This window comes from Alligator sinensis, unplaced genomic scaffold, assembly GCF_000455745.1.
Source record: "Alligator sinensis unplaced genomic scaffold, ASM45574v1 scaffold154_1, whole genome shotgun sequence".
NCBI lineage: Eukaryota > Metazoa > Chordata > Crocodylia > Alligatoridae > Alligator > Alligator sinensis.
The window spans coordinates 453,747-481,008 of NW_005842072.1; the positions used below are offsets into that span (position 1 = coordinate 453,747).

Consider the following 27,262-nt stretch of genomic DNA (forward strand, 5'->3'; position numbering starts at 1 on the left):
CTCCTTTGCAGCGTGCATCACTAAATGCAAAAGTCATGCACAATGCAAAGAAGGATACAGAACGGCGGGAAACACTTTTCTGCACACGGGTTCTCCATAACAACAGAACACTCCGTCGTGCAAAAGAGCTCTAATTCGGCGGGAACATAATTTAGCGGTGCCGAAGCGCACACAATTAAAAAATCCACAACTTTGGGTTGTGACATCCACATTCAGCAGTGACCCTTGAAAAGCCCTAAAGCAGCATGAAGTAAGTCCAGTAGATGGGAGAGGCACAGGGGATCCTGTCTGGAGGGTTATTCTGCATCCTCCCAGTTCCTAAACTCCTGAGTTGCTAGCTGCTGCATACAGGGGTCTCGCTGCGGAATTGTGGTCACCTTGAGGGCATGTACACAAGATGCTAACTGCACAGTAGCCTAGTACTTCTGTGCAGTAGCAGGCGGGGCAAAAATCATGGTAATTCACCGCTGCACAGTAGTGTTAGGCTACTGCGCAGTTTGCATCACTAAAAAGCTGTGTGCTGGCACTACTGTGCAATAGCACCAGTTACTGTGCATTGATTTACTTGGTTATACAAATATTAAACGATGCACAGCAGCTACAGCACATTAATGAACGTGTAGATGCACACCCTGGAATGGAAGTACCTGGGCAGTTGGTCCCCACCATGGGATGGGAAAGGTATTGTTGGATGTGATGCTGCCTCTAGGCACTGAAAGGCAGGTGAGGATCTCGCCCTACATTCTACCTTCTCTGCCCCCTAGTCTTAGTGTGTAGCTTTGTTACAACTGAGCAGAAAAGAGAACTAAAGAGCACTTAGCATACGAGTACAGTGGAGGCATTGTTTTTGGCAGGTGTACCACAAAATAACCCTGCACCAGCCTCAAGTGCCAATCTCATCCTCATCCTCTACCCAATCTGCTGCTCTGCTTTCTGCTTCCTTCCCTATCTGCTACTGTGCTGCTTGCCCCCTGCCCACCCCCAATCTGTCATGTGACATACACAAGCTTGCCCATGTCACTTGTGCCATGTGTGCTGCAGGTTGGCCACCCCTATATGATTAGTCACCACTACTAGATAATTTTTAACCCCATGTGGAACCAAGATTTAATGGACTTGATCATAGTCATCCACAACGATTGTACCAAAGAGCAGAACGCTGCTTTTTTTGATTCCCAGGTTTATGCTGTGACCCCAGAACTGTGCTACTTGAAAATCATCATAGCCAACTAATGGGTGCCTCTAAGGGGGGTGACACAAGACTCTTTTCCACTAGTGGCACACCTAATATATACAAAAGAACAGTAGCTTTAATGTTCTTAACCAGTGGCACCCAACTTTTCACTCCGTGGGCTAGATTGGCAGTGCCAGATCCTTCTTCAGGCTGGATCCAGCCAGTGGGCCTGATCTAGCCTGCGGGTTGTGAAGCTGAACCCTGATCCATTCTCCCTGGATGGAGAAGCGGCCTGGGTCTCTATCTGGACGCGCGGAGGGCAGGGGGAGAAGGGGGTGCAGTGGCCATGATCCAGATGCATGGGAGGAGGCAAAGGATGGGGAGAACAGCCCAGCTGGATCTGGATGTTTAGCAGGCGGCCTGGCCCTGATCATGCTGCATGGGCAACGGACCAGGCAGGGCAGGATCCAGACCCGCAAAGTTTCTACAGTTCCCTGCTGCCAAATTTCCGGACCCACGGGGATCCCTGCAGACTGGACGTCATAGATTTCATAGACATTAGGGCTGGGGGGGACCTCAGAAGATCATCGAGTCCAGCCCCTTCCCCAGGGGCAGGAAGTCAGCTAGGGTCAAAGGATCCCAGAAAGATGTCATAGCTCCACAGGCCAAATTTGGACCCGGGGCCAGAGGTTGAGCAACCCTGTAACCATAACAGCATACATTGTGCTTAAAAGTAAGGCCTATTCCCTACAGCAAGTACAAATGACCTTGTCATTTCTTCGTCAAGCAGGATGCCATATACACAATAATTAGGGGAAACACCTGTCCACTCAGCTATTTATATTGAAAGGGACTTCCCTTACCTTCTGATTAACTGTAGTAAAGAGCAATCATTGGCTGTTTCTACATCAAAGTACCCTTACTCTCTGCCTAATGTAGGTTTCCTAGGGTAAAAGTGCTACACGATAGACAGGACACAAATGTTTCCACTATTACCACTGCTCAGTAGCAAATGTAGATTATACAATAGGATATGCCCAGTAATGGTACCACTCAAGAAGCAATGCTCCTGTGAAAACATGGGAGATTTTAAGAATAACCATAGGCTCCAATCCTGCAAAGAAGTATGTTAATCACATGCATAAATATACTGGATTGGGGTCTCAGAGTATATGAAGCAATATTTGCTGTTAGGGACATAGGATCTAAAAGAAATAACTAAAAAACACCTTTAAAATGAGTGATGGGAAAGGATGGGCAGAAGACAAAAGAGAATTATGTTTCTATTGTTACTGCAAAGCACTGATGATAAAAGAGTTTTGAGAGTTATAAAAGATCTGCTCCGATAAAAGATCAACTCTTATCTAGTTTGACAATGGTTTTGTGCCACACTAGTTATTTGACATGTAGAAATAGGTCTGGTTCTGGCAGTAAAACCAGACTTTCCTGTTTCTAGTTTGTTCCATCATTTACTGGAAAGGAATGCACATAATTATAACATGGATTGTAGACTTGTTCTCTTGAAAACCCAGGCCATTAGATTTAATAATGTTTACTTAGGAAACAAGGTTAAGGCCTCAATCCTGCAATAGGAGTAACACAAACAAAACCCTGTCCCTGCACAAAACATCCACTTAAGTCAGTGGTGCTCCACAAAGGTACAGGCATTGGCCCATACACATCTCATGTAACATCAAGGTCTACACTTTGAAGTGATACCATCAGTTTTATACTTGGTAAGTTAAAGTTATTTAAAATTAATTTCTGATGCTTCACCTTCCCAGAGCTTCGCTTCGGTAATACTCATGGCTTTCTAACTGAGTGTTCCTATTTTTAAATATTTTCTCTCCCATTTGGCATGAAGAAGACTTGCTAAAATAAGAAGGGAATGTTTTTAACGGACTAAATAGAGAAAAAACAGTGAAACTAAGCATATAGAAAGTACCACCAAATGCACAAAATATGCCAATTGGAAAACAAAAGAAAAAAATACATGTTTTTTTAATACAGTAAAATCTCTGTTATCTGGCGTGAGTGGGGAATGCCGGGTGCCGGTTATATAAAAATTCCAGTTATCTGAGGCAGATAATGCGGAGTGGTGGGGAGGGGTGGCAGTGGCTGCTCACGGAGCCGGAGGGATGGGGGCAGCGCAGGGTGATGGCAGCAGCAGCTGCTGCTGCGTGCAAGCTTTCCCTTCCCACCTCCTTGCGTCCAGCCAGCCGGTCAGAAATTCCATTTAGTAAAGTATACCGGCTTGTAGAATTCCAGATAACGAATTTAATGGTATAACTTTTTACACTATAAATGTGAGCGTTTGTTGTAATATTGGAAAGTAAACAGATTTCAGAGAGAAGGATGGTAATTGTTTTAACTGACAGACTCATAGTTTCCATATAAAATTAGTGCCACATTTGCTCTGTCATTGGCAAGATTCATAGGTAACAACTCTCTCATAGGGTCTAGACATTACACTTTTACTGGTATAAGTGATCAGGAACTGGTCTATACCTATAACAGAGCAGAAGTTTGGTGCACAGAGTGCATGTACATCAGGGACAGGCAAAATGCGGCCCGCGGGCCAGATGCGTCCTGCCAGGCCATTCTATTTGGCTCGTGGGGCCCCTAAAAAATTTAGAAAATTAATATTTATCTGCCCCTGGCTGTTTGTCATGTGCTGCTCAATGGCTTGCCAAAACTCAGCCAGCGGCCCTTTGTCCGAAATAATTGCCCGTCTCTGATCTACATGTTCATTAAAACACTTTTGCTACTGCGTATTAACGCTACTGGGCACCTACACACAAGTGCAGAGCAGAATTAAAGTATGTCAGAGCAGACTTGATGAATTGAGTCTGTTGGAGCGTGGCAATTGCCATGCTACAGCAGCCTCCTGTCTCTCATTTATCAGCATCCCCACATTTAAAAATGGCAGAGGGGGTGCTTGATCTAAAGCTCAATGATCAAGCTTTAGTTCATGAGGCCCCACCACCATTTTTAAGCATGGGGTTGCTGATACATGAGATGTGTAATTAAAGCACTATCCCAGCACCTCTGGAGCACGTGTAAAAGTGCCCTCTAATGTGAGGTACAAACTAAATGCTCATTAGGCTTCCCTAATGTTCAGCAGCAAAAGTGCACTTTTTTTACTGACAATGCACAGTGCCTAATTTTACTGCACATTAGCTTATTAGCACAGTTATTGCTGTGATGTTCTAATGCGCAGTAAAATAGGCTACTGCGCATTAAAGCACTCATGTAGATGTGCCCACAGACTGGGTTAAAAATGACAGAACCTGGTCTAAGATTTGTTCCCCCTCCAAAGGGCAAATGTGTATTCTGTTCACTCCAATCTAACCTAGGCTGCTTACAGAAAACCACATAATTTAGACTGATTCCATCTTGGGCTTTTTGAATGTCAATACCTAGCCATACTTGTTTTTAAGACATCCTAATGAGATGATACTAGTAGCTAATGGAGTCGGTAATGCACCCAAAAGTAAACTAAGATTTTTTTAAGACACCACTGTTAAGATAGTACCAGTAGGTAACATAAGTCTGTAATGCAACATAATGTATAGGAAGGTAAACTTGTGATAGCCTTCCACAAAGAACACATTATCTAATTTTTACTTATAAATATTGATAATGCAAAGAAAACAAGAAACTCCATATTTATGACATGCAAAAAGTAATGGTATAGACTGTTTTGAGGCTTCGTACCTTTAGCAGAACAGCATGGTTTTTATCTGTTTGAGGAAATAAGAGCTTGTGCATGTTCAAAGAAAGGAGATGGTTGTAGCATCCATCAGTTTCATTATTTATTATAGTTAATATTTGAAATATCCTTTAACAAAGGTGAAGTATAAGAGCATTGCAAAGAACAAATATAAAACCTGCATTGTCCCACTTTAAAAAAGGAGTTTAAAATACAATCAGTTTAATTTCAGAAGGAGTTAATATGGTACCTGCGTGATGCTGAAACATTCTTTCTGATCTGTATATAAATACAGGAAAATATACTCTATATTCACATATGAAAGACTGATAGTTACATAATATTCAGTACATAATGAACAAAATTTCTTTATGAAATCCATGGTGTGTTTCTGCAAAAACTTCAGTAAAGAAATTTTAAAGAAATAACTAATGAATATTGCAGTGAAAATGAATACAATTTGGTCCTTTAAAAAGTTGTTAATCCCAAAATAAAAATATTCATCACTGAACATCCCAGATTTCACAGAGAAGGGGTGTGAATTTATGATCATTCACTCTCCATGACATCAGCATCTCGGCATGATGATGGTTAAATGTCCGTAGTTCTGTAAGGCGACCCAAAAGACATGCAAAATGTTGAGGGTTATCTGGATGGTGAAGTTTGCAAAGTTTCTGTAGAACATCAAGCAGTGGTTCTTGAAGCCTTTCCACAGACTCTCTGTCCTTGATATACTGTCGATCTGGTTTTGTTTTTAAAACAATAAGGAAAGAAATAGTTAGCCAGCATGAATTTTGATATATTGCAAATATTTATTTTGATTACTTAGGAGGAAAACACGGACTACAGACAATACTATAGAATTGCAAAGATATTTCCTGTATACAATAGTCAAACCTGCCACAGAGAATGTTGCAAAACAACAAGAAAATAAAGTGCCTCAGTGTTGTAATAATGATTTTTTTTATAAGCTCCTTATTTCAACCCATTATAACTTTAGCACACAAAAAAATTGGGAAAAAGTTTTCCATGCCAGCAGCTGGTGCCTTCGGCTTGTCAGGGTGATCAGGTGAGAGGTTTGTTGGATATTTTGGTTACAAGAAAACACACACAAAGAAATAATCAAGAAATAGTACTTCTCAGCTTTTTCTTGTTTAAAATGAAATTCACTGAAACATAGAGGGCCTGCACAAAGCCACACGTAGAACTAGTCAAAATTTTCCATCAAATATTTTTAATGTAAAATTAGGTTTATGACTAAACACACTTTGTTGTGAAAAGTATCTGCTGTTTGTAGAAATGTTTAACTGTTTCAAAATTTAAAAAATCCTATTAGGAAAAGCTATCACCATATTTCCTGGGAGCTGAAATTCAGATGCCTTGTGCCCCTGTTCCCCTCTAGGAACTGGCCAGTAGCATAAATGGGAAGGCAGGGCAGCAGCTTGGGCACCCCTTTTGTTGGGGAAGCCCAAAAACAGCTATTGCTGCTGAAATAGCTGATCACACTGCAGCAGTTGGCATGGCAGGAACCAGGCACGGAGCTGCACTACTACACCTCTACAGCAGGACCACCATCCAATGCAATATCTCACCACCAGAATCAGTGGTGTGTCTAAAACGGGTTGGCAACATTTTTGCGCAGAGTGCCAAAAACATCTGCAACCTTGACTTATAAGATATCGGCGTGCCAGGGGCAAAAGGCAGGGGAGCTACGAGAGGTCCGATCCTTGTGACAGCAGAGCTCCAGTCCCTTCCCCACCATCCACCCCACGGTGCATGTGCCAAGCAAAATGCCTTCACGTGCCATACTCTGGCACCTGTGCCAGGGATTGCCTACCCCTGGTCTAAAACATGTAGACAAGCCAGGGAGCTTGGCTAACAAAGGCGAATAAGGAAATACATGGGGCATCACAGCGTCAAGTATATATTGAAACTTGTCAAAGGCCACCTTTCCTCTTGCTGCTGTTGTCCACAGGTTTTCTAGCATGTGCTTCTGATATGCCAGCTGGTAATTGTTCCATAAGACCTAACCCCTTCATTATTGATTCTTTATTCAAATATACTTGAGGGAGAAGTTTCCTTTCAAAGTTCTGATGTTCCATTCACACAGTGAAATGCTGCAACATACTTGTTACTCATATTAATAACAAATAGAATTTTCCATATTTAGAGGACAAAAGCCCTCTCTGATGCCAACTGAGATGTTCATTTTTATTCAGCTGCTATAGGTATGTGATACTGATGACTCCCTATATGTACAGCACCAGTGATTTACACATCTGCCATTTGTCTGGTGCTTTATTCCCTCTTCTCAAATTACTGTCAAATATTTACTTTAGAACTATAAATTACCTGGTGACAGAATAACTATTGCTGTGAGTAGAGCATATTCCTCTTGTGTCATCTTCAGCTCTCCAACACTTTTATAAAAATTAAACATGGGGGTTATATATTCATCGGAGATACCTGTTAAAAAAATCAGTGATAAAATTAAAGATTTTTTAAATTGTAAAACTAGTCTTACTAATGCCTCAGTGGCCTAAGCAATTGACAGCATTTGTGGCTTTCTCATGTGTATCAGAAGAAAAACTGGCTACATGCATAAAAGAGTTCAGTGCAGTCTCATTTACTTACATAAAATATCCACAAAGTCCTGTTGGTTTCTACTGTGCATTCAGGGAAATAAGAGGAGCTCACAGTTTTCAAGCGTACCGTTCTAGAAGTCCTTTTCCCAAAGGAACTCTGTCCCTCTGTTCTTTCTTGCATGACTGCGCCTCTCATTGGTGGCTGGCACTCCTCTGGCACCGCTTGCCAAATAATCTTCTGGTGCAGGGGTAGGCAACGTTTTTTGGCTGGAATGCTGAAAAAACCACTATGTCTCTTGGAAGGTGCCAGAGAGCTGACATGCTGGAGCCCGGAGCAGCTGTTTGCAGCCTGCTGCCGGCCCACGGAGCCCGGTCTGCTTGCAGCAGGGCTTGCAGCCTCCCAGCCACCTGCTGGGAGCAGCCTGGGCTCTGTGGCTGGCAGCAGCTGCTTAGAGCCTGGGCTGGCGGTGGTGTGCCGAGCACAACGGCCTTGCATGCCGTGCTCGGCACGCGTGCCGGGGGTTGCTGACTCCTGCTCTAGTGTCCTATGTTTGCAGTCAGTCCCAGGGCAGTAGCTTCTGTTGCTTGTAGCTACCTTCCTTTATAAAAGGATGTAACTGCTCCTTCCATTGAGCCTGCAAGATGAGTGCTCAGCAAGTCTAACGACTTTAAACAAGTCTAAGATGCCATTAGGATTCAAAGGCTTGCTTGATGGCAGCCATTACATACTCCATATTGGCATAACATGTCACATTGTAAACTACCATCTAACTGAACTATGAATAATCCAAGTACATCGGGGCTGAAAGCCTATGAATATTTCGATCTTATTGGGCAGTCAAGGTCTATTGGTTGGTGTTCTTTATGTTCTTTCTCTTTTGTTTGTCATCCGACTACTATGTTCTTTTTAGATAAAATCCATAGGCTCTGATATTACCCTTAAGGCCTGAGTGAAGGGCACTATGCTAAGTTATATTTGCTCCTCTTCACCATTTGGACTTATAAGCAATAGTACATCTAACCTCATGGCATTGTCTAGCACTGAAGTAATTATTTGGGTAGAACCAAACAGATGCAGACTACAGTTTTGGTAAGTATAAAAAGGTGGAAAGCTATCTTCCCACACCCTTTTGTACTTACAATTGGCAGTTCATTGGTTTAAGAATCTGGAGCTCTCCCAGCCAGAAATCCCACGGTTAAATTCTGACCCTCCTTTTATAGAAGAAACTAGCAAATTGCCCATCAAGAATGATGTGGGAGTGGGGGCGGAGGGGGGAAATTTGCTAATCCTAACCCGAAACCCCACCCACGCTGCCACCACCTCCCACAAGCAGGGGGGGGGGGGGGGGGGGAAGCTTGCCTTGCTGTCCTCTCCTTCCCCCTCTGCCAACACCCCATGCTGCCACCACATCCAAGGAGCAGGGCCAGAGGGGTGGCAAGGCCAATGGCACTGGCCTTGCTCCCCCACCCCGCACTGTCCCCTCCATCCCCGCCTTCATGGCAACACACCTCCTATCCGTAACACCCTTGGAGCACTGTGATTGGTTGTTTCAGTAACCAATCGGAGTGCTCCAAGAGCGTTACAGCTAGACAGACGGACTAAGCCCTTTATTATATTAAAATCATGTGTGTATCTGGGTCTACATATTATGGGCTTGATTCTCTCAAGTTTCTTAACAGCACTCTGGCAGTAAAAACAGATGTAAATGATGTGCATCTACAACATCATGTACATCTGCTGCATGTTAAAAAGTTGTGCTGATTTTTATAGGATGGCAGGGTACGTTTCTACTTTCTTATTAAAGTAGAACAGTTGCTAGATTGCTCAATATAGCTGCTTCAAACTACTGGATGTCAGCTTTCCATGATAAGGTCCAGACCAGTGCTTCTGTAGCAGCAAGGCCACAGAAATTTACCATGAAGGTACAAAGGAAAGAAACCTACTCTTTTCCTACACGTGAAAACCATATGATTTGTTACCTAGTTATCCCAACATCCAGGAGAAAATTTGTTTGAGTTTTGCATTATCCTGAGTGCAAACGTATGATTTTGGGTGGGAACCATATGAAAATGTGTGAGTTTGCATGATTTATACAAAACGAAGCTGAGGCATAGTTTTAGTCAATATTGCTTTGTGGTTTGTAGTCTGTCCACCTGGGAAACCCAGAGTGAAACACTTTTGGCTCAATCACAGAAAGAAAACAGAAACATGGAGCTGTCACTTGATTCAGTTACTAACTAGTAATTGTCTACTATGATAGGAAGAAAGTTTTCTACTGTTCCAGCAGAAGGAAAACATGCTTTTTGCAGAATAAATTTAACCTTTGTGGGTGCATACAGTAAGTGAGCATACAAGTATATTATTAACAGCCTGTGTTCATTTCAGGTTATCTGTAGCAATAATGACAGTTCTTATAACATTTTTTCACATTGTCAGGCCCGTTTGAGAAGGGTCAGAGTCAATTAAGTAGAAATATATGATGAGCATCTGCTTGTCATGTGTTAGTTAATCATACTGTTGGGGCTTAGACACAGCAAACTTCAGCCAGAGCCTCTAATTTTCTGCTATGATTATCTCATAATAATCAGCTAGAGTTAGCTCTTTTAAAGGTTGAACAGCTGTTTCTGCTAAGCTTTAGGGTCCATCTATTCCCTTTAGAGAGAAAACACTTACAATCCAAAGCTCCACTATGATTAAATATGACATAGCCAAATGCCAAAGCTCTTATGAAAACTAAAAAATGCGAAAGATCTGTATCATTTAGCACTGAACTACGCCAGACAAAACTGCTGCTGGAAGTGACTGGCACAAAAGTGGCTTAGTGAGGGTTAAGGAACAAATCTTGAGCACTACACATTTAGAGGTGTCACAATATTGACTTAACAACTGCTTGGTAGAAGACCAGGAAAACTGGAGAAGGCATGCATAGAAAATGAAAGGAGGAGATGGGAGTCCAAGGAAGATACCACTCCTTGCCATCCCTTTCTACTTTCTTTCTCTCAATTTCTGATGTTGCCAGTTCTCTTGCTATTTATTACATGACTCCCAACCTTTAGTACTCTGGTCCCTGCAGTCAAGTGATCATATAAGTATCTCAGCTTACATTTCAAAAAGAAAATTTCAGCCCTTATTTTTGCAGAAGGAAGTTTGAAAGTGTGATCGCAGGATACCGCAACATCTCATACCACAAAGTCTGAAAAGTGTACCTAAAATGTACCCAAGTGAGTACATTTATGTTCAATCTCATGTTTATTTATTTTCAGGATTTTTTGAAGTCCTGGCTCAATTATTGAAAGTTTGATGTTGGGACTGCTGAGTTTCTGTGCCATGCTCTTCAGTCAGTCTGATGCATGGTCTACTTTCATGCAAAGTAAAAATGTCTTCAGTCAATAGAACAACCTGGGGATGGTCACTTTGCACCTCAGCACCAGTGGATTCCTGAACCAACACAGGCTTAGGTAGCTAAGATAGCCACAGAAGGATTATCTCAGTGGTGGGCTGCCCAAATGCAACCTCTTTCTGCTACTTACTGTAAAAGCATTCATGATAATGGAGCACAGAAGTAATACAGTATAAATTATTTATGTCATTTTAAGTTCAGCTGTTTACCAATAGGACATGGAAGAAAAAGGAAGGCAGACCAATCCCCTAGAGTGTGGCCAGATACATGACTAATGGAATTTCAAATATATATATTGGATTTTATCCCAATTTCTAGGCCAAATTATGTGTATCCCAGTACAAGTACCCTACACAGGTCAGAGCTCCTTCGCATCATCTGAGCTGTGGCAGCCAATTGTTGTTGTTGTTTGACAATAAGGTAGAGTAGTAGAGGTGTGCATGATGGTCTGAAGACAGACAGACTGAAGATACAAGCCTTGACCCAACGGTTTTACAGTTGGTACTGACTAAGATGTAATATGCCATATATAGTGGACGGAAGGGCAGTTTAACACAGACAAGGCCATGCAACTGTTAGTTCTTTTATTTAAAATATTGCTTGAATCTTAATAGGCCAGGTGTAGAGGCCATTACTGGCACAGATTTCAGGAAGAAGCTGCTTCATAAACTAGAAACAAAATAACCGTGTTTCCAAGGCACTTCAGGCAAGCTAAGTATCACTGCTGTGGGACAGTGCCAGTTGGCCCAAACATTATAGATGTGGCTACACATTCACTATTTAAATAGAAAATTCACAAGGGTGACCTGCGAAAGTGCCCCAAAACATATCTAACATGTCCCAAATTTATAGCTGGTCCAATAAAAGATATTACCAAGCAAATCCTGCTTTCAGTTTAGAAATCATAGAATCATAAAAAATAGGGCTGGAAGGGACCTCAAGAGATCATCTAGTATAACCCCTCGCTCAAGGAAGTGTCTGTTCTTTCTAAATCATCTAACCTATTTTTTTTAAACTTACAAGGATTTCCCAGTAAACATAGGAGATTTGATTCATCTACCTGCTATACAGTTTTTAAAATTTAGATAGTAAGCTTTTTGAGGCAAGGACTATTTTAGGATATGTATGTACAGTGCCCAGTATAATAAGCCCCTAACCCAAGCACCGCACTACAGAGAAACATAAAGGTTGGAAGAAGGAAAAGGAAGGTTAGAGCAATAAAGATTGTGCTTATGCTACTAATAAAAGGAATACAGTCTGAAAATACTGCAATAGTCAAATGAAGCAAGAGACTGTTAAAAGCTAAAATATATATTTTAAAAGACCAGTTTTCATGAGGAGACTTCTCCAGGTTTTGAGTTTCATTACATCTGTATTTCTACAGGCCTGTTTCACATCATTTCATTATGCTTTTGTAACTAGCTGCTGTTTCATCACAAGAGGGGGCTGTTTTCTAATACAATTGAAAATATTTCAACTTGGACTCTATAAATCATCAGAAAAAACAGAGAAATGTTCAGGGTTATAGTTTCTCTTATCAAATATATAGATTGTTTCATCTCCATTTAGCTCCTCAGGTAGCAAATTAGAGGTGGCTTTTGGTATAGTTTGGATAATTTTGTTTGAGCCATGTGATCTTAAATGCTACTGCTGCAAGTTCACATTTTTAAAAGTGAAGCTAGAAACTACTGTGTTTGAAAAATCCAGTTAAAAATTAAAATGAAACACATTTTCAACAAATATTACTTCTCTTATTTATAAAGGTTCTGTACTGTACAATTAATATAGGACTATCTTCTTGATTAACGTTCATCATGCATTGTTTCTTCCCTCTCTCAAAAAACTTCAGCTAGTCGCATTTATTCTATGAAGCAACCCAGGTACAAAGAACATCCTAAATCTGTGTTCCATTTGGTGAAATCATGTATGAACTTGTGCCAGCAGGATCAATTTGTCTATGAAGTTTATTAATCTACTTCAGTATCTTAGTCTAATGGCTGGATGTTATCTGCCAGTGACATTGATAGGAGATGCATTCCACTGATTTCACTGAGAGCTCCATCAAACTATTAGACTAAAAGTTCTTCAAAACAGAGTCCCATTGGTTCAGAACACTTTACATATTGTAAAAATTCAGTAATACCTATAGTTTATATACAAATAATCTTCATCTTGCCTACTTTGAGAATTTGAGCCTACAATAGAGGTAATAGGAAATTTGCTTGCATAGGATCTACAACTTCAGATCACAAATATATAAGAATTAACGTAACCAGAGAGAGTGGGTAATCCTTTCCCATATCTATCACTTGTTAGGTCTTTATTTTGTGTATGCACCTATCTTAATTTGTCTTGTAAATAACAAAAAAATAGATTGATACACCTGAAGGTAAGCTTTAGAGTAGTGCTTAGGACATCCAGATGTTTAAAAACAATTTCTATGAAGGTGAATGTTTTGTCCTGATGACTAAGACTGTAGTGTTAATACAAGTGAAAAGATCTCTCGTCTGGATAAATGTGAAGGTGTCGGTGGATATTAAACCTAGCAGTAAATTAACTGCCATTTTACTGAAAGTAAAATATATTAATTACTTCTTAAACTACAGTGCATCTCACACAGAATCTTCTCTATCAAAACTGTTTTCCAGACTCAGAAACTTTCTCTTGAAGCTTTGACTTCTATTTCATTGAAATGTTACTGGTAAAAATCATCAAAAGATCCAACGGGCCAGATTCACCCAGTCTCTGTATGGGTTTCAGATGGTGTAGGCTGTGGCATGGGAAAGGCCACCTAAAAGAGAAATTGCAGCACCAGAAAATAGACATATAGACTCAGATCCTTCACCTTTCTTATGCTTATGTTTATCCAATGCAAGGTGCAGTAGGCCAGCCTTAAGAGAAGGGTTCTGGGCAGTGTCAGGCCTGTAGCTTAGTGATTAGAGCTGTCATACTCAGCCTTCATGGGGGTTAGTTCACAAGCGCACTTCCCGGCCATGCACGCCTGCCCCACCCCACACACAACGTGATCTCAAATGCTGGCCTGACTCCATGGCCATATTTGGTCCCAGAGTGAATTCCCCATGCAAGCCCCACTGCAGGAGCCCAATCTAGCATGCAGGGCCACATCATCTGGCCTATAGAGCTCCCCATAGGTCTGGAAATTTGGCAGCAGGGGGGCAGCAATTAACACTGCACCAGTCTCCCACTGCCAAATTTCCAGATCTGTGGATAAACCCACAGGGTGGATAGTATGGCCTCACAAACTAGATCTGACCCACAGGCCAGAGGTTGAACACAACTGGATTAGAGTTTTAATCTTGAACAAGCTTCCTTATAGACAATGCATAAATAGAAAAGGCCTTTTCCTATGTTCTATTCAATGCAGAAAAGTGTTACTGAAGATGTTAAGAATCATTCTAATTTAAGGAGGTTTCCTTTTAAATAGTGAAGAATCGCAGTTTGAATGTGTTGTCATTCAGTTGGTTATCACTGTGGACAATACCACCATTCTGCCTGTCTCTCCATATACCTGGATGCCATCTTTGACTCAATGCACTAAGGTCCCATGCCCAGACCATGCATAAGTCTTGAAAATTCTTTCTGTCCTGCATATATAAGATACAGCCTTTCCTATCCATGTAGACAGCAGCCATTCTTGTTGCTACAACATCCTTTTCTCTGGTCTTGATGAATGCAGACTTGTGCTGCTCAAATCCATCCCGAATATCGCTGCAAAGATCATTTTCCTAACCTGGTTGCTTTGACCATGTCACTCTTCTTTTGCATTCTAGTGTCCTCCCTTTTATTAGCACATATTTGTCCTTGCCTCAAGGCCCTCTACAACCTCTCTCTCATCAAGAAGTCAATACTCCTTGCAACAGGGAATCCTAACCTTGTTAACTGCAATCAGAGGAGGAGCAGGACTTTTGTAGCCCACAGGGACCAATGACTACAACAGCCATCCACAACAAGAATGCGAACCCCAAGGCTGGGGGACCTTGGGAAGGTGCAGGGCAAGAATAGCCAAATCTCATTAGACCAAGTAGAAGCGGTTGAGCTAAGCTGCAGGGAGTGGGGAGGGAGACTGATTATCAAGCAAAGCGGAAACCCCTGTGTGTGTCGGGAAAGGGGGTGAGCAGGAAGGGGTGGAGCTCTGGGGCTCATAAAACCAGGACCTGAGGGCTAGCAGGGGAATCTAATCTTGCAGGCAGCAGGAAGAGGTTCTCTTGGAGGAGATGGCTGTAGATGAACTGTCCAATGCCACAGGCAGTATGCCTGAGAAGCACCCTCCACTATTGGGTTGAGACCCAGGAAGCTAGGGTCTGAGGCAGTGGACCTAGACTGAAGGGTCTCAGTCAGATAAAAAGGGCTGAAGCTGGGCAGACAGATACCCAGATAAGAGTTTTGGGGCCCAATGTTGATTTGGACATAAAGGTCTGCTATGAAGGGTCCAATGAGAATCGTCTGTGAGATGTGGGATCCTAACGCAGCAATCATGTAAATGTTGTCAAGATTTTTGTAGGCCCCAGAGATCCCTGTCCTAACTACGGACCACTTCTGAGTCCTCCGCACTCCGGGTTTCCAGGAAGCCACAGCACAGCTCCTCTCCGGGAAGCCACACAGCATTAAAAAGTTAATGAGTGGCAAGATTTTTTTGTGTGTGCGCAGCCGCTTAGAGGGAACCTTGCTTCTGATTAATACTGTCTTACTGTTGCAGTGTAACTGCCCCATGGGTCTGTTTGCATCCATCTCTTCTTTCTTGTGTTATATTTAGATTATAAACAAGGACCAACTTGTTCTTCTGTGTATATACAGGCCAAGTCCAGTGGCCTATGTTTTGGGCCCCCAAGTATCCAGTAATTTAAATAATAAAAGCTAGAAACAGTGATTATTCCTGAGCCAAAATTTTCCCATGGATGCAGATGTGAGTTCCTCATTGTAGTCAGTGAAAACGATGTATTCATATCCCAGGACAGAAGATGGCTTCCTGCCAATACTTCAAAACAGTAGCTCTGCACATAAGTGACTGTACTTTAGCATCTGTAACCCATCCGTGAAGACAATGGTGCATTTCATAATAAAACAAATATTCCTCTATTCATGGAAAGTTCAGGGTCAAATCTGATCACATTACTTCTAGATATTTGACATCAGTGACAATTTGTGAAATAAGATCTAGAGGAGAGTATCAGAATCTAGTTCTTCATGACTGCTGAAAAAGCAGATATATATTGTAAATATGTTCAGTAAGGGCTGGATATTTTGTTAAGTTCTAAGGATATTGTTGCACTGCTAGTAAGTGGAATTTATAAATTGCTTTTAAAGTTGGAAAAATAAATTAAACATGAAATTACCAAAATACCAGCCTTGCACAGAAATGATCAATCAGCTACAATGTTGTGTATGTGTTCTGAAGCATTAATTAACATAAATAAATGACACAAGCTCTCATTAATGTTCAACATTTTTTGTACTGTTAATTAGGTTTCATTAGTAGCCAGCACAGGAAAGGATTTCATCCTTAGGAATATCTAATGAAAGAACTTTCATAACATATTATGTTAAAGACCCTGAGGGCATAAACAAAGCAGCTAGAGAGATGTGCTGCTACTTAGGCAATATATTCCCACTAATAAATAAAAACATACTATATCAGCATAAGAATAAAAATGAATACTGCTAATGCTGAAAGGTCATCACCACAAAATCTCTGGTTTCTTTATCAGAAAAAAAATTCAATACAACTGAAGAAAGGGAAGCATAAATATTAATAGATGAAAGCAGTTTCCAAGTGAATATCATGACAGATGACAAAACACTGGACAGCCTGTGACTTTTAGGCAGCCTTTTTTTAAAAATTTTTATGGGTATATACATCTCAAAGCTTGACAATGGAGCCTAGATGACATTTGAACACTTGTCTGCACCTAAAAGTTGTCTTATGTTATGGATAGAAGTTCTGACTAAGAACCAAGTGTAACAATATAATTTTTGTTTGCATGATCAGAACTTTATGAAAATTAGGCCCCTAAAATGTGTGTCAAGTTAGGCAATTTAACATGGAATCATCCCAGTTCTCCAGTCACTTTTGAAAATTTAGATATCAGAAGTCAATGATTCAGTTTGTCTGGTCCTGTGAAAAGTTTTTAAAATAAGATTTGATTTTCTGTGTGTGCTAGACCAAAGTCTTCAATAGCTCAAAGAAAAGATTCATGTGAGATCAGATGGCCTATTGGATTAAGATGATTAAGGCATGCCAGTTTCTGTAACTAGCTGCCCACAGAAGACTGATATAGCTAGCATCATGTCCTGCTAAATCTAATTCCTGAGTCCAAATGACCAGGTACCTGGTCAACCCTTTATAGCGTGGTCAGCTTTAGACACAGTCCAAAGTAAGAGTCAAACATGTACCTCTGGGTGCATAAAAACACACCTATGACTGCTTGCCACTGTGCCATTAAATGGAGGACCTGCCACATGAGACGCAAACATGAAAACCACTACACTACTAAAACCACTATTTTCTCTAACTAATTATACATTTTAAATAACCTGACTACCAAAATGTGGACAATACAAAATGCTGGAATATCTTTTAAGGTGGGCTTTTCTGTTCCAAAGCTGGCTGGTACCATAAACTAACAGCATTTCTTGTGTCTATGCCTTAGTCTTCAGAACACCTAAAAGAACCTTTAATTTTTCAATACTCTCTCATAATAAAACAACTATTTTGGATATGGCTACATGTGCCACTAAATTTTTACTCCATTTTGAAATTCTGCATCAATCTAATGATCAGCAGCAGATGTTCTAGGAACTATTCAACTAAAGAGACAGTTTTTGAGAGAGAGGCAAAGATATAGCTTAACATTTCACTAATGATGACCCACTCTGACATGAAGAAAATTTGCAAGCAAAGGCATCAGATTTGCCAAGTGCTAATTAACTTGTAAAAATCCAATAAAATACAAGGAAAATAAACTTTAGTATTCAGGTCAGCAGCAGCAGTCCCTCAAAATGAGGATGACAGATCAGCAGCAGCAGTAAATAGAGAAGTCATTGGTGAGTCTACAGATGACCGAGGAGGCCAGTCTGAGATGTACATATTCAACTGCAGATGTGGCAAATAGTGCTGGGAGGAAAAAGTAGATCTTGGTGATGCTGGGTCACAGCTTTTTCTCTTTGTGTCTCTTGTCTATCTGCCTCCATAGTGAAGCAAGTTTGCTCAAAATGATCGATGCCTTGTACATCATAGTGCTATTGGGAACAATTTAGCACTTGAGTCTCCCAGGTATTGATGTTAATATTGCATTTCTTCAGATTGGCCTTCAAGGTGTCCTTGAATCTCTTCTTTTGCCCACCTCTAGAGCAGTGACCATTAGTACGTTGGGAGCATAGGACTTGTTTTGGGACTGGTTGGGACTAGGACTTATATGGTATGTCTTGACCAATAGAGCTGGTACCATATAAACACAGCTTCAATCCTGGTGGTGTTTGCTTGAGCCAGAACTGGCTCAGTTCTTCCATCTTTCCAATTAATATGGCATATTTTTAAGACATCACTTATGGTAATATTTCAACGCTTTCACGTGTTTTCAGTATCTTGTCCAAGTTTCCCACGTATACAACAGAGTAGAGATGACAACAGTCTGGTGATTGGAATAAAAGAGACTCAGTAGGATAGCTCGCATGACTGGAGCACTGTCATGGATGGGTATAAACTGTTCAGGGAGGACAGGCAGGGGAGAAGAGAAGGAAGAGGAGTTGCTCTTTATGTACAAGAGCTGTAAGACTACACAAAGCTCCAGTATGGAACTGGAGATAGGCCTGCTGAAAGTCTCTGGTTTAGGGTCAGAAGGGAGAGCAACAAGGGTAATATCATGTTAGGTGTCTGCTATAGACCATCAAACCAGGAGGATGAGGTGAATGAGGCTATCTTCAAACAGTTAGTGGAAGTTTCCAGATTACATGCCCTGTTTTTTCTGGGGGACTTCAATCACCCTGACATCTGCTGAGAGGAAAGGACAGCAATGCATGAGCAATCCAGGAAGTTTTTGGAGACGGTTGGAGACAACTTCCTGGTGCAAGTGTTGGAGAGGCCAACTAAGGCCATGCTCTTCTTGACCTGCTGCTTCAAAATAGGGAAGAATTGGTAGGGAACAGAGAAGTGGATGGCAACTTGGGCAGCAGCAACCATGGTATGTTTGAGTTCAGTATCTTGAGGAAAGGAAGGAAAGAGAGCAGCAGAGTAAGGACCCTAGATGTCAGAAAAGCAGTCTTCCACTCACTCAGGGAACTGATGGGCATGATCCCCTGGGAGGCCAGTCTGAGGAGGAAAGGAGTCCAGGAAAGCTGGCTGTACTTTAAAGAAACTTTATTGAGGACACAGGAATTAACCATCTTGATATGCAGGAAGACTAGAGAGCAGGGCAGAAGACCAGCTTGGCTTAGCAGAGAACTCTTCAGTGAGCTAATTAACATGCTCCAGCAGCCTCCACATCTCATGTGTTCAGCATCCCTGAACTTCAAAATGGCCAGGGTGTGGGGGGGAGGCCTTTAAATAAAGCTTGTTGAATGAGCTTTAGTTAAAGCACCCTGCCACCATTTTGAAGCATGGGACACTGCATACATGAGATGCTGTGGGCACTTTAATTTGAAGCTGCTCTTGGATCTTCTGTAATTAAAGTGCACCACCACTCAACCACTGAAGCATGTGTAAAGATGCCCAATGGCTCTATGTCTAGTTGACAGCTGGTATCAAGTGGAATGCCCCAGGGGTCAGTCCTGGGGCTGGTTTTGTTCAATATCTTCATCAACAACCTGCAAGATGTGATGGAGTATACTCTCAGCAAGCTTGAAGATGACACCAAGGTGGCAGGAGTAGTAGATGTGCTGGAGGGTAGGGCTAGGATTCAGGGACACCTCAACAAATTGGAGGATTGGACCAAAAGCAATCTCATGAAGTTCAATAAGGATAAGAGTAAAGTCTTTCACTTAAGACAGAACAATCCCATGCACTGGTACAGGCTGGGGATAGACTGACTAAGCAGCAGCTCTGCAGAAAAGGACCTGGGGGGTTACAGTGGATAATAATCTGAATATGAGCCAACAGCATACCCTTGTTGCCAACAAGGCTTCATATTGAACTACATTAGAAGGAATGTTGCCAGCAGATCAAGGAACGTGATTATTCTCCTCTATTCTGCACTGGTGAGGCCAAATCTGGAGTACTGTGTCCAATTTTGAGGCCCCCAACTACAGAAAGGATGTTGAAAAATTGGAGAGAGTCCATAGAAGGCAACAAAAATGGCTAATGGGCTGGGGGCATGACTTCTGAGGAGAGGCTGAGGGAACTCAGCTTATTTAGTATAGAGAAAAGAAGACTGAATGGGGACTTAATAGCCGTCTTCAGCTACCTGAAGGGTGGCTACAAAGAGGATGAAACTAGACTGCTCTCAGTGGTAGCAGATGACAGAGCAAGGATCAATGTAGCACGGGAAGTTTAGGTTAGATATTAGGAAAAACTCTCACCAACAGCAATCCCTCATGGTCAAGGATGATCCCTCCCACGGGTCAAGTAAAAGGTTGTTAATGAGACCATTGATGGCTAAGAAGGCTGATCCTAGAGCCACAGACTGGCAAATGCCACAGGTGGTAGTTAAAGGTAAGATCGGGACCACGTATTTCTCGGTCTTGTTTCCTTTCCTTCCATTTCCTTTAGCCGCAATTTGAGTAATCCCTCTGGAAGCAGCTATTCAGTCAGGTAAGATAAGTTGCAACAGCCTATGTTTGGGGCACCTTTTCTAGAACCCTCCCTATGCAAGGTGAACAGAGGAGATCCTAAAAAGGACTGCTCAGTGGCAATCGCAGCTGCCAGCTCACCCTCCTGTCCCATTTCAATGGAAGCAACCAACACGTGACGGCTGCCTGCATGTGGATCCATGACTAGGGACTCCCAGAGATCACTTTGTCCCCATCACCACTCATCCATTGCCACGGGACTTTGTAGAGGTTATGGGTATTAGTGATTGGTTATTGTGGTAGATGTTGGATCCAGTGGGAGAGGCCTGCGCGTGATTTGTTTTACATGAGGCCATTGAACATTGGAACCACATGGATCTTGGTGGAGGAGAAACCTGTATCCAGTGGTAAGAAGATCCAAGATGACTGAAGTTACTTTTCCACTTCAGCCTTCAATACCATTGAGAAGTATTTTTTCTTCATCTGCTTGCTCCACCATTGAGGTCTTTATGTTATGTTGGGCTGCTCTTTATCTGATACCTCACCTTTGATCTTACTGCCATGGGTGACCCTGCCAGGAGTACAAAAGTACAAGACTCCCAATGGTATTGCTTATGGGGTCATCAGTACATACAAGCCTCTCCACCTGTCAAGGTGGCAGTCCATGGAGAGGGCTGCCGCTTTTTTCTCACCACAAGGCTAGTAAAGCACTGGAACAGTTTACCCAGAGAGGTTATAGAATCTCAGTCCTTAGGGGTTTTTAAGAGCTGAGTAGACAAAGCCTTGGCTGGGATGATCTAGTTGGGGCTGGTCCTGCTTTGAGCAGGGAGTTGGACCAGACCTCCTGAGATCCCTTCCAACCCTCCTTTTCTATGATTCTTTGATTCTGTGACATAGGCAAGGATCATTCCAGCTACAAACAGGACTCCAATACCGCAATAATTGCTGCAATATGATCCATCTCCTTTCTTTAATAGTGATTCTTGCATCTCTCAAATCACTGGATATCTGCTCATATTTCTAGATTTTCAGAATAATGGCAAGCAGTTAGGAAGAGAGATTTTTCCCACCATTTTATAAATTTCATTTGGTATTCCATCAGAACCATATGCTTTGTTGCTGTTCATCTGCTTAATGGATTTCAAGGTCTTTTGATAAATTGGTGGATCTATGGGATGTTATGAAATGGCTTCAATAGTATTGCCTTCGATATTATAAGCTTGGTTCATGAGCTCTTGAAAGTGTTCATTCCACTGTTTACTGATGGTGGACTCTTTAAAGAGTGTTCTTCAATCCTTGGACCTCTAAAAGCTGGCTTCTTGTATGCGTGACCCATACATAACTTTGACTGCACTGAAGAAACTATGCATGTCATGGCTGTCTGCAAACTTTTGAATCTCTTTTGCTTTGTTCTCCTACCACTTGTTCTTTCACTCTCACATTTTCCCCTGGGTCTTGGTTTTAATGGGGTGGTAAATGTCTTCCTTCTGTTTGAAGTTGATGTTGTTCTGCCAAGCTTTTAAGGCTCTCCTGTTTCTGCCAATGAGAACTTGAGTTTTCCTATCAGTCTTATCAAAGGTATTCTGATATTTGTACGATGAACTGCATGGCCAAGTTTTATATTTAGAAAAATATTGGAACCACTGTATTGATGGATTTGTACTATTATATATCATTTTAGTATTATATATCATTGAATATCTTTATACCACCATCTTAGTTCGAGTAGCTTTGCTAATTTCAAAATTACTAGTGTTGTATTTAGCATGAAGAAATACTTCAGAATCAGCCCCAAGTTTATCATTTATTTTGTTCTGATTCAAGCCCAACCTTACAGACACTTGATAAGTTTGCTTCTCCAATTTATCCCATCAAACTCAGTGCAACTCCTCCCATATGTCTTGGTAGGACCAAGCCCCCTGATTCAGACACCATCTTTATTTACTAATAGATATTTTTCTCTAAACACACGTTAACCCAAGAAAGTTATCTTGTGTAATTTAATTCATTAAGCCCATTTAGGATTCAAGCATCAGCGTGGCTGAATTAAGACTTATTACTTTCATTCCAGGCTAAAAAAATACAAAATTTAATTTCAGTTTTGAAATTAGTAATGGTCTTCAAATACCTGAAGGGTGATTATAGAGAGGATGGAGATGGGTTTTTCTCTGTGGTTGTAGGGGACAGGACTAGGAGCAATGGCATCAAGCTGCAGCAGGGGAAATTTAGGCTGGAAATTAGGACAAACTTTTTGACTACGAGAGTAGTCAGGCATTGGAACAACTTCTCAGGCTACCTAGAAAAGTTATGGAATCTCCATGTGGGCAACGTTCAAAAGCAGATTAGACAGACACTTGGCTGGGATGGTTTAGTCAGGGATGAACCTGCCTTGAGCAGGGGGCTGGACTAGATGACCTCATGAGGTCTCTTCTAGCTCTACTTTCCTATGATCCTATGACTAACAAACTCAATCTTAATGAGATTACAGCACCTTGAACTTTTCTTTTATTCTAGTCTGCATTGGAAGATCACAAGTTTGACAGTGCACATTGCAAAGGGTATATCTACACTGCACCCTTGGCATGTCCTGAGAGGAATACTCCTGAGTATACCCTCACTGCCCTGCTCCTGCTCACACCAAACTTAGAAATGCAGCAGTACAGCTGCTCTAAAGGCATCTCCCCATGGCTGCTCTTGAGACCTCAGTTGCTGCTTTGCTTACGAATGGCCACAGAGGCTAGCACTGAAGAGCTTTACCACCTCACTCCTGAGTGAGATCAGGTGGACGGGCATACTTGGTAGCATCCCTCCTGGGATCTGATAAGGCCATACAGTAGATCTATACAACCATTGCACAAACATAGGGTTCATTCATGTAAAATATGCTTGAGTGGTATTGAATAAAGCTAGAGTTTGTTACGAAATTCCACTCAATGCCCAGAAATATTTGCTAAAAAAAAATTATAGTCTGAAAAGTGTTATGCTACACTCAGACTAAGCTGCAGTCCTCAAAGTGTTTATTCCAAATGCAGATGAACTGTTGTTACTAACAGATAAGCAGCTCCTCACAAAGAGTATGGACTGAGATTGACATTTTAAAGATATATTTAAGGCTCTACATACAGAAGATGTTGCCACTTCTACAGAGATGCTCTAGCTTGTGACAATGACAATATTGTGTTATTCAGTGAAAAATGAAAGCATATAGCACAACAAAAAGAAATCTTGGATGACTTCTGTGCTGCTGTAGGGGCATTGACAGTTAATACCTGGAATGGCATCAACTAAATTAACACTAACCTAAGAAAAAGATATACAAGGCTACTTTATTGTTTCTTATGCCAGCATCTATATAGTAAAGTGAAGGGAAATAATAATGGGTTGACTCAAGTGTGTATTGAATAGAAAAACGTAAAACTGGGGCAGGGATACATTTTCGTATTCTTCCTATTAACATGAACCAAATGAACAAATATATCCTGCCATAATTCAGGGGGAAAGACTGGCTGACCCCAGGAAGTACTTTTCTCCCTCCTTTCATGGGTAAGAGGAAGATGTCTCTATCAAGTATCTTTCAAAGTACAGGAAGATATAAATATTTATGATAGACCTGGTTGAAACTTGCCATCTTATGGGAAATTTTGATATTTTGAAATCTGTTCTAAAGCAGGAAAAAAACAATTAAAAAAAATTAAGATAGAAATTCAGCTTTAGAAAATGTCTGGGGAAGATTTCACTTTAAAACTTTTATTTTGAATTTTTTAGGTTAACATTTTATTTACTAGCTCTACATTATTTCATGAAAAAACAATAGTAGTACATAATGTAAGATGTAGAACTATATGAAGTCATCTTAACAACATATTTTGCACTACTACTAAGTTTTGACAATATGACAAGATATGTCACAGTAATAAGAACCTAAACTATTCTACTGTGTATTTTTAAAAATCACTAAGGGCAGGTGCTATTTAATATAGATAGAAACATTTTTCTGAATGAAAACATCTACTGCTTTTGTTGTAAATGTACAGTTTGACACTTTGAACAAGAAAGCACGTACACACTTACTGACCTAATTAAAAGAGCAGCTGTTTTCAAAATTAATGTGTTCAGCTGGGATCATTTTTCTAGGATAACATTTTTCAGGGGAAAAAGACAAAATAAAAGAACATGCACACAAAACCAACCACTACTGTTTTCTTTTTTCTGATGGACAACTTCCAATTAAAAATTTCTGATCAGCTACAATTTAGTACAATGGCTTAGTGTACATCACTGGACTCCCAGGCATGTATCTTATTCTCTGCCAATGTAACCATAAGGATGTTACCAACCTCATATTTATCACATGCCACTAAGGCAAAAATCAAGTGTTTTTTCAGGGTCTGCATCCCCCTTTGTATTAGTTTCAAGCCCCTTCCTTGTCTTTCCAAATGAGCACTTTTGTGCTGTCTTCTTCACTGCCCCCTCATTTGGGATTTTCTCCTTGATCCTTTAAATCTGCTGGCCTTTGTTATCTGGAGCACCTCCCAGCCTGCCCCATCATAAACAGACTTTCATTGCACAAAGTAAGCAAATGAAAACCTTATTGCACTGGACCCAGGGCTGGGTCTGCTGTGGCCTCAGCCTTCCTCTCTCAGGCTTGTCCTCCTCATAGGTTCTGCCTGGTGCTTTTCCTTCATCTCCCTGGTCCGTTCTGCCTGCTGGGGTTTTCGTTTCCCAGTGAGCCATGCCCTCATTAACCTTCCCCCTGCTGCAGCCCTTCAGTCTAACTAGCCATCTTTCCTTAAGGCCACCCTCTTACAAAAAATCTTTTTAAAGAGAGCAAAACAGCAGAAAATTAAAAACATTAAACTAAAAATTGTCATTCTGCATACTGCAGCAAACTAAATTTATAATCTCTGACTCTGCATTCCTCCATCACTTAACGATTTCCCCCCCTCAGTGATCAGTTTGAATCATTAGCTTCTCAGGCCAGAGACAGCATAGGTGTCCTCATTCATTCAGGAATGAATGAGGTGCTTTTGCTTTTTCTTCAATCCTTTGGCCCAGAAAAGTAACAGGGCAAACTCAGAAATAAAAGCAGTCTCCTTCTGACTGCAGTGCAAAGGCTACTCATTTCTTTGATCTACTAAAATTTTACTACAGACATATTATTGGATGACCAGAGGCTGAGTCTGGATCATCATAGAACAGGACAAACCACGTTCAGCATTTTGTTACCAACCACTGAAGGCATGATAACAATTAGGTGTTATAGTGCAGATCATGGCTTTTCTTGCTCTGCACTGTCTGCTAAACAGTATCTACTCCTCATCTGGTTATGCAGCTGCTGAGAACTATGTTCAAACACAGTAAAACTCCATGATACAGGCCAAACCCCTGACAGATGTCTGAAACAGAATATTTACGGACTTTACTGAATAACGTAATCATTATTCACTCTCATCCTTTTTACCAAATGACCCAGAGTAGTAGTTTGTTCCCTTTACAATAACATACAGTAATAAGCTACAATGCTCCTACTACCTTTATAACTTTAATTACAGTTGTAAACATACAGGTCTCCCTTTGCTTTCTGTGGGTTCTGTATGTGCGAATTAGCTCTTATGCAATGGCCTTTTTTATACCAAAAATTCGTTATATGCGAGGTCTTATGCAATCGGTGTGGTGGAAGCCCGCAGTCAGCTGCTTTATGCGGTGCATTGTAGGAGCAATGAGCACCAAAATATAGTCTCCTGTGTGGATCTGTGCTCCTCACTCGCTGTCTACGGCACATGTTTCTGTCACTGCCATCCCCATTATGGCTTCTATGCATCCCGCTAGCTTATCTCTTACCCCTCTCTGCTGTTGATGAGTACCAAAATTGTCTTGTAAAAGTGATAGAAATGGGATTGGGGGTCAATACATTTGAGATCTCAGAACGCATCCCTATTGTTACATTGTAAAATGGGTTCCCTTTATGCGAATTTGAGTTATGCGCCATTTTCCAGGAACACGTGTACAGCATAAAGCAAGGGAAACCTGTACAAACAGACACTTCATTTGAATAACTTTTAGAATGAAGATTTAGTTTCACAGTTCTTTGATATTTAACCTTGTAGAGAGACATTCAATTTCTATAATGTTAGTCATAATATTTATAATGTATGAGGGTGTTTAAGAAAGTAACAGCAGTTTTTTTAATAAAAACATTTTGTGTGCAATGATCATTTACTGGGCCACATGTACGTAATTGTAAATGATGGGTGTACTTGATAATGCTGCCATCCATGTTCCCTACTACTGTGTAGTTCTCCACCTTGTCACAGAGATACATCATGGACAGCTATTTTGCTATTACTTTCTGAAACACCCTCATATTTACAATTAAATCTTTATTACCTTTGGATTAGAGACTGACTGAAATTTGTGCTAGTGAACACCAAGAAAACCAGCATTAAGATAAACTATTTTATTACTAACATGATATTTTTTTTCTACCATTTCAAGAGCAAATGTTGACCCACGGAAGTAAGGTTTTTTTCCCCCTAAAAAGAGTACCTACCGCTGTTGCGAATTCTTTCTTCTAAGAGGTCAGCATGTCCTGTAGGAAGTTTACGACTGAAGATCTCAGCTGAACGAAGGAACATGGCCTCTACTGCTG

General features: G+C 41.1%; 1 protein-coding gene across 1 annotated transcript in view; it reads right to left on the bottom strand.

Annotated features, from left to right (window-relative positions):
• Positions 1-4,976: 4,976 nt before the first annotated feature.
• NR1H4 (nuclear receptor subfamily 1 group H member 4) overlaps positions 4,977-27,262 on the bottom strand; it is a 48,294-nt gene continuing 26,008 nt past the window's right edge. Inside the window, exons 7-9 of the mRNA XM_014519964.2 lie at positions 27,164-27,262; positions 7,239-7,352; positions 4,977-5,628 (exon numbers count right to left, since the gene is read on the bottom strand). The exon at positions 27,164-27,262 is cut by the window's right edge and continues 72 nt beyond it. Of these exons, the coding sequence (XP_014375450.1) occupies positions 5,390-5,628; positions 7,239-7,352; positions 27,164-27,262 (452 nt within the window). The 3' untranslated portion in view covers positions 4,977-5,389. The remainder of the gene's footprint in view (positions 5,629-7,238; positions 7,353-27,163) is intronic.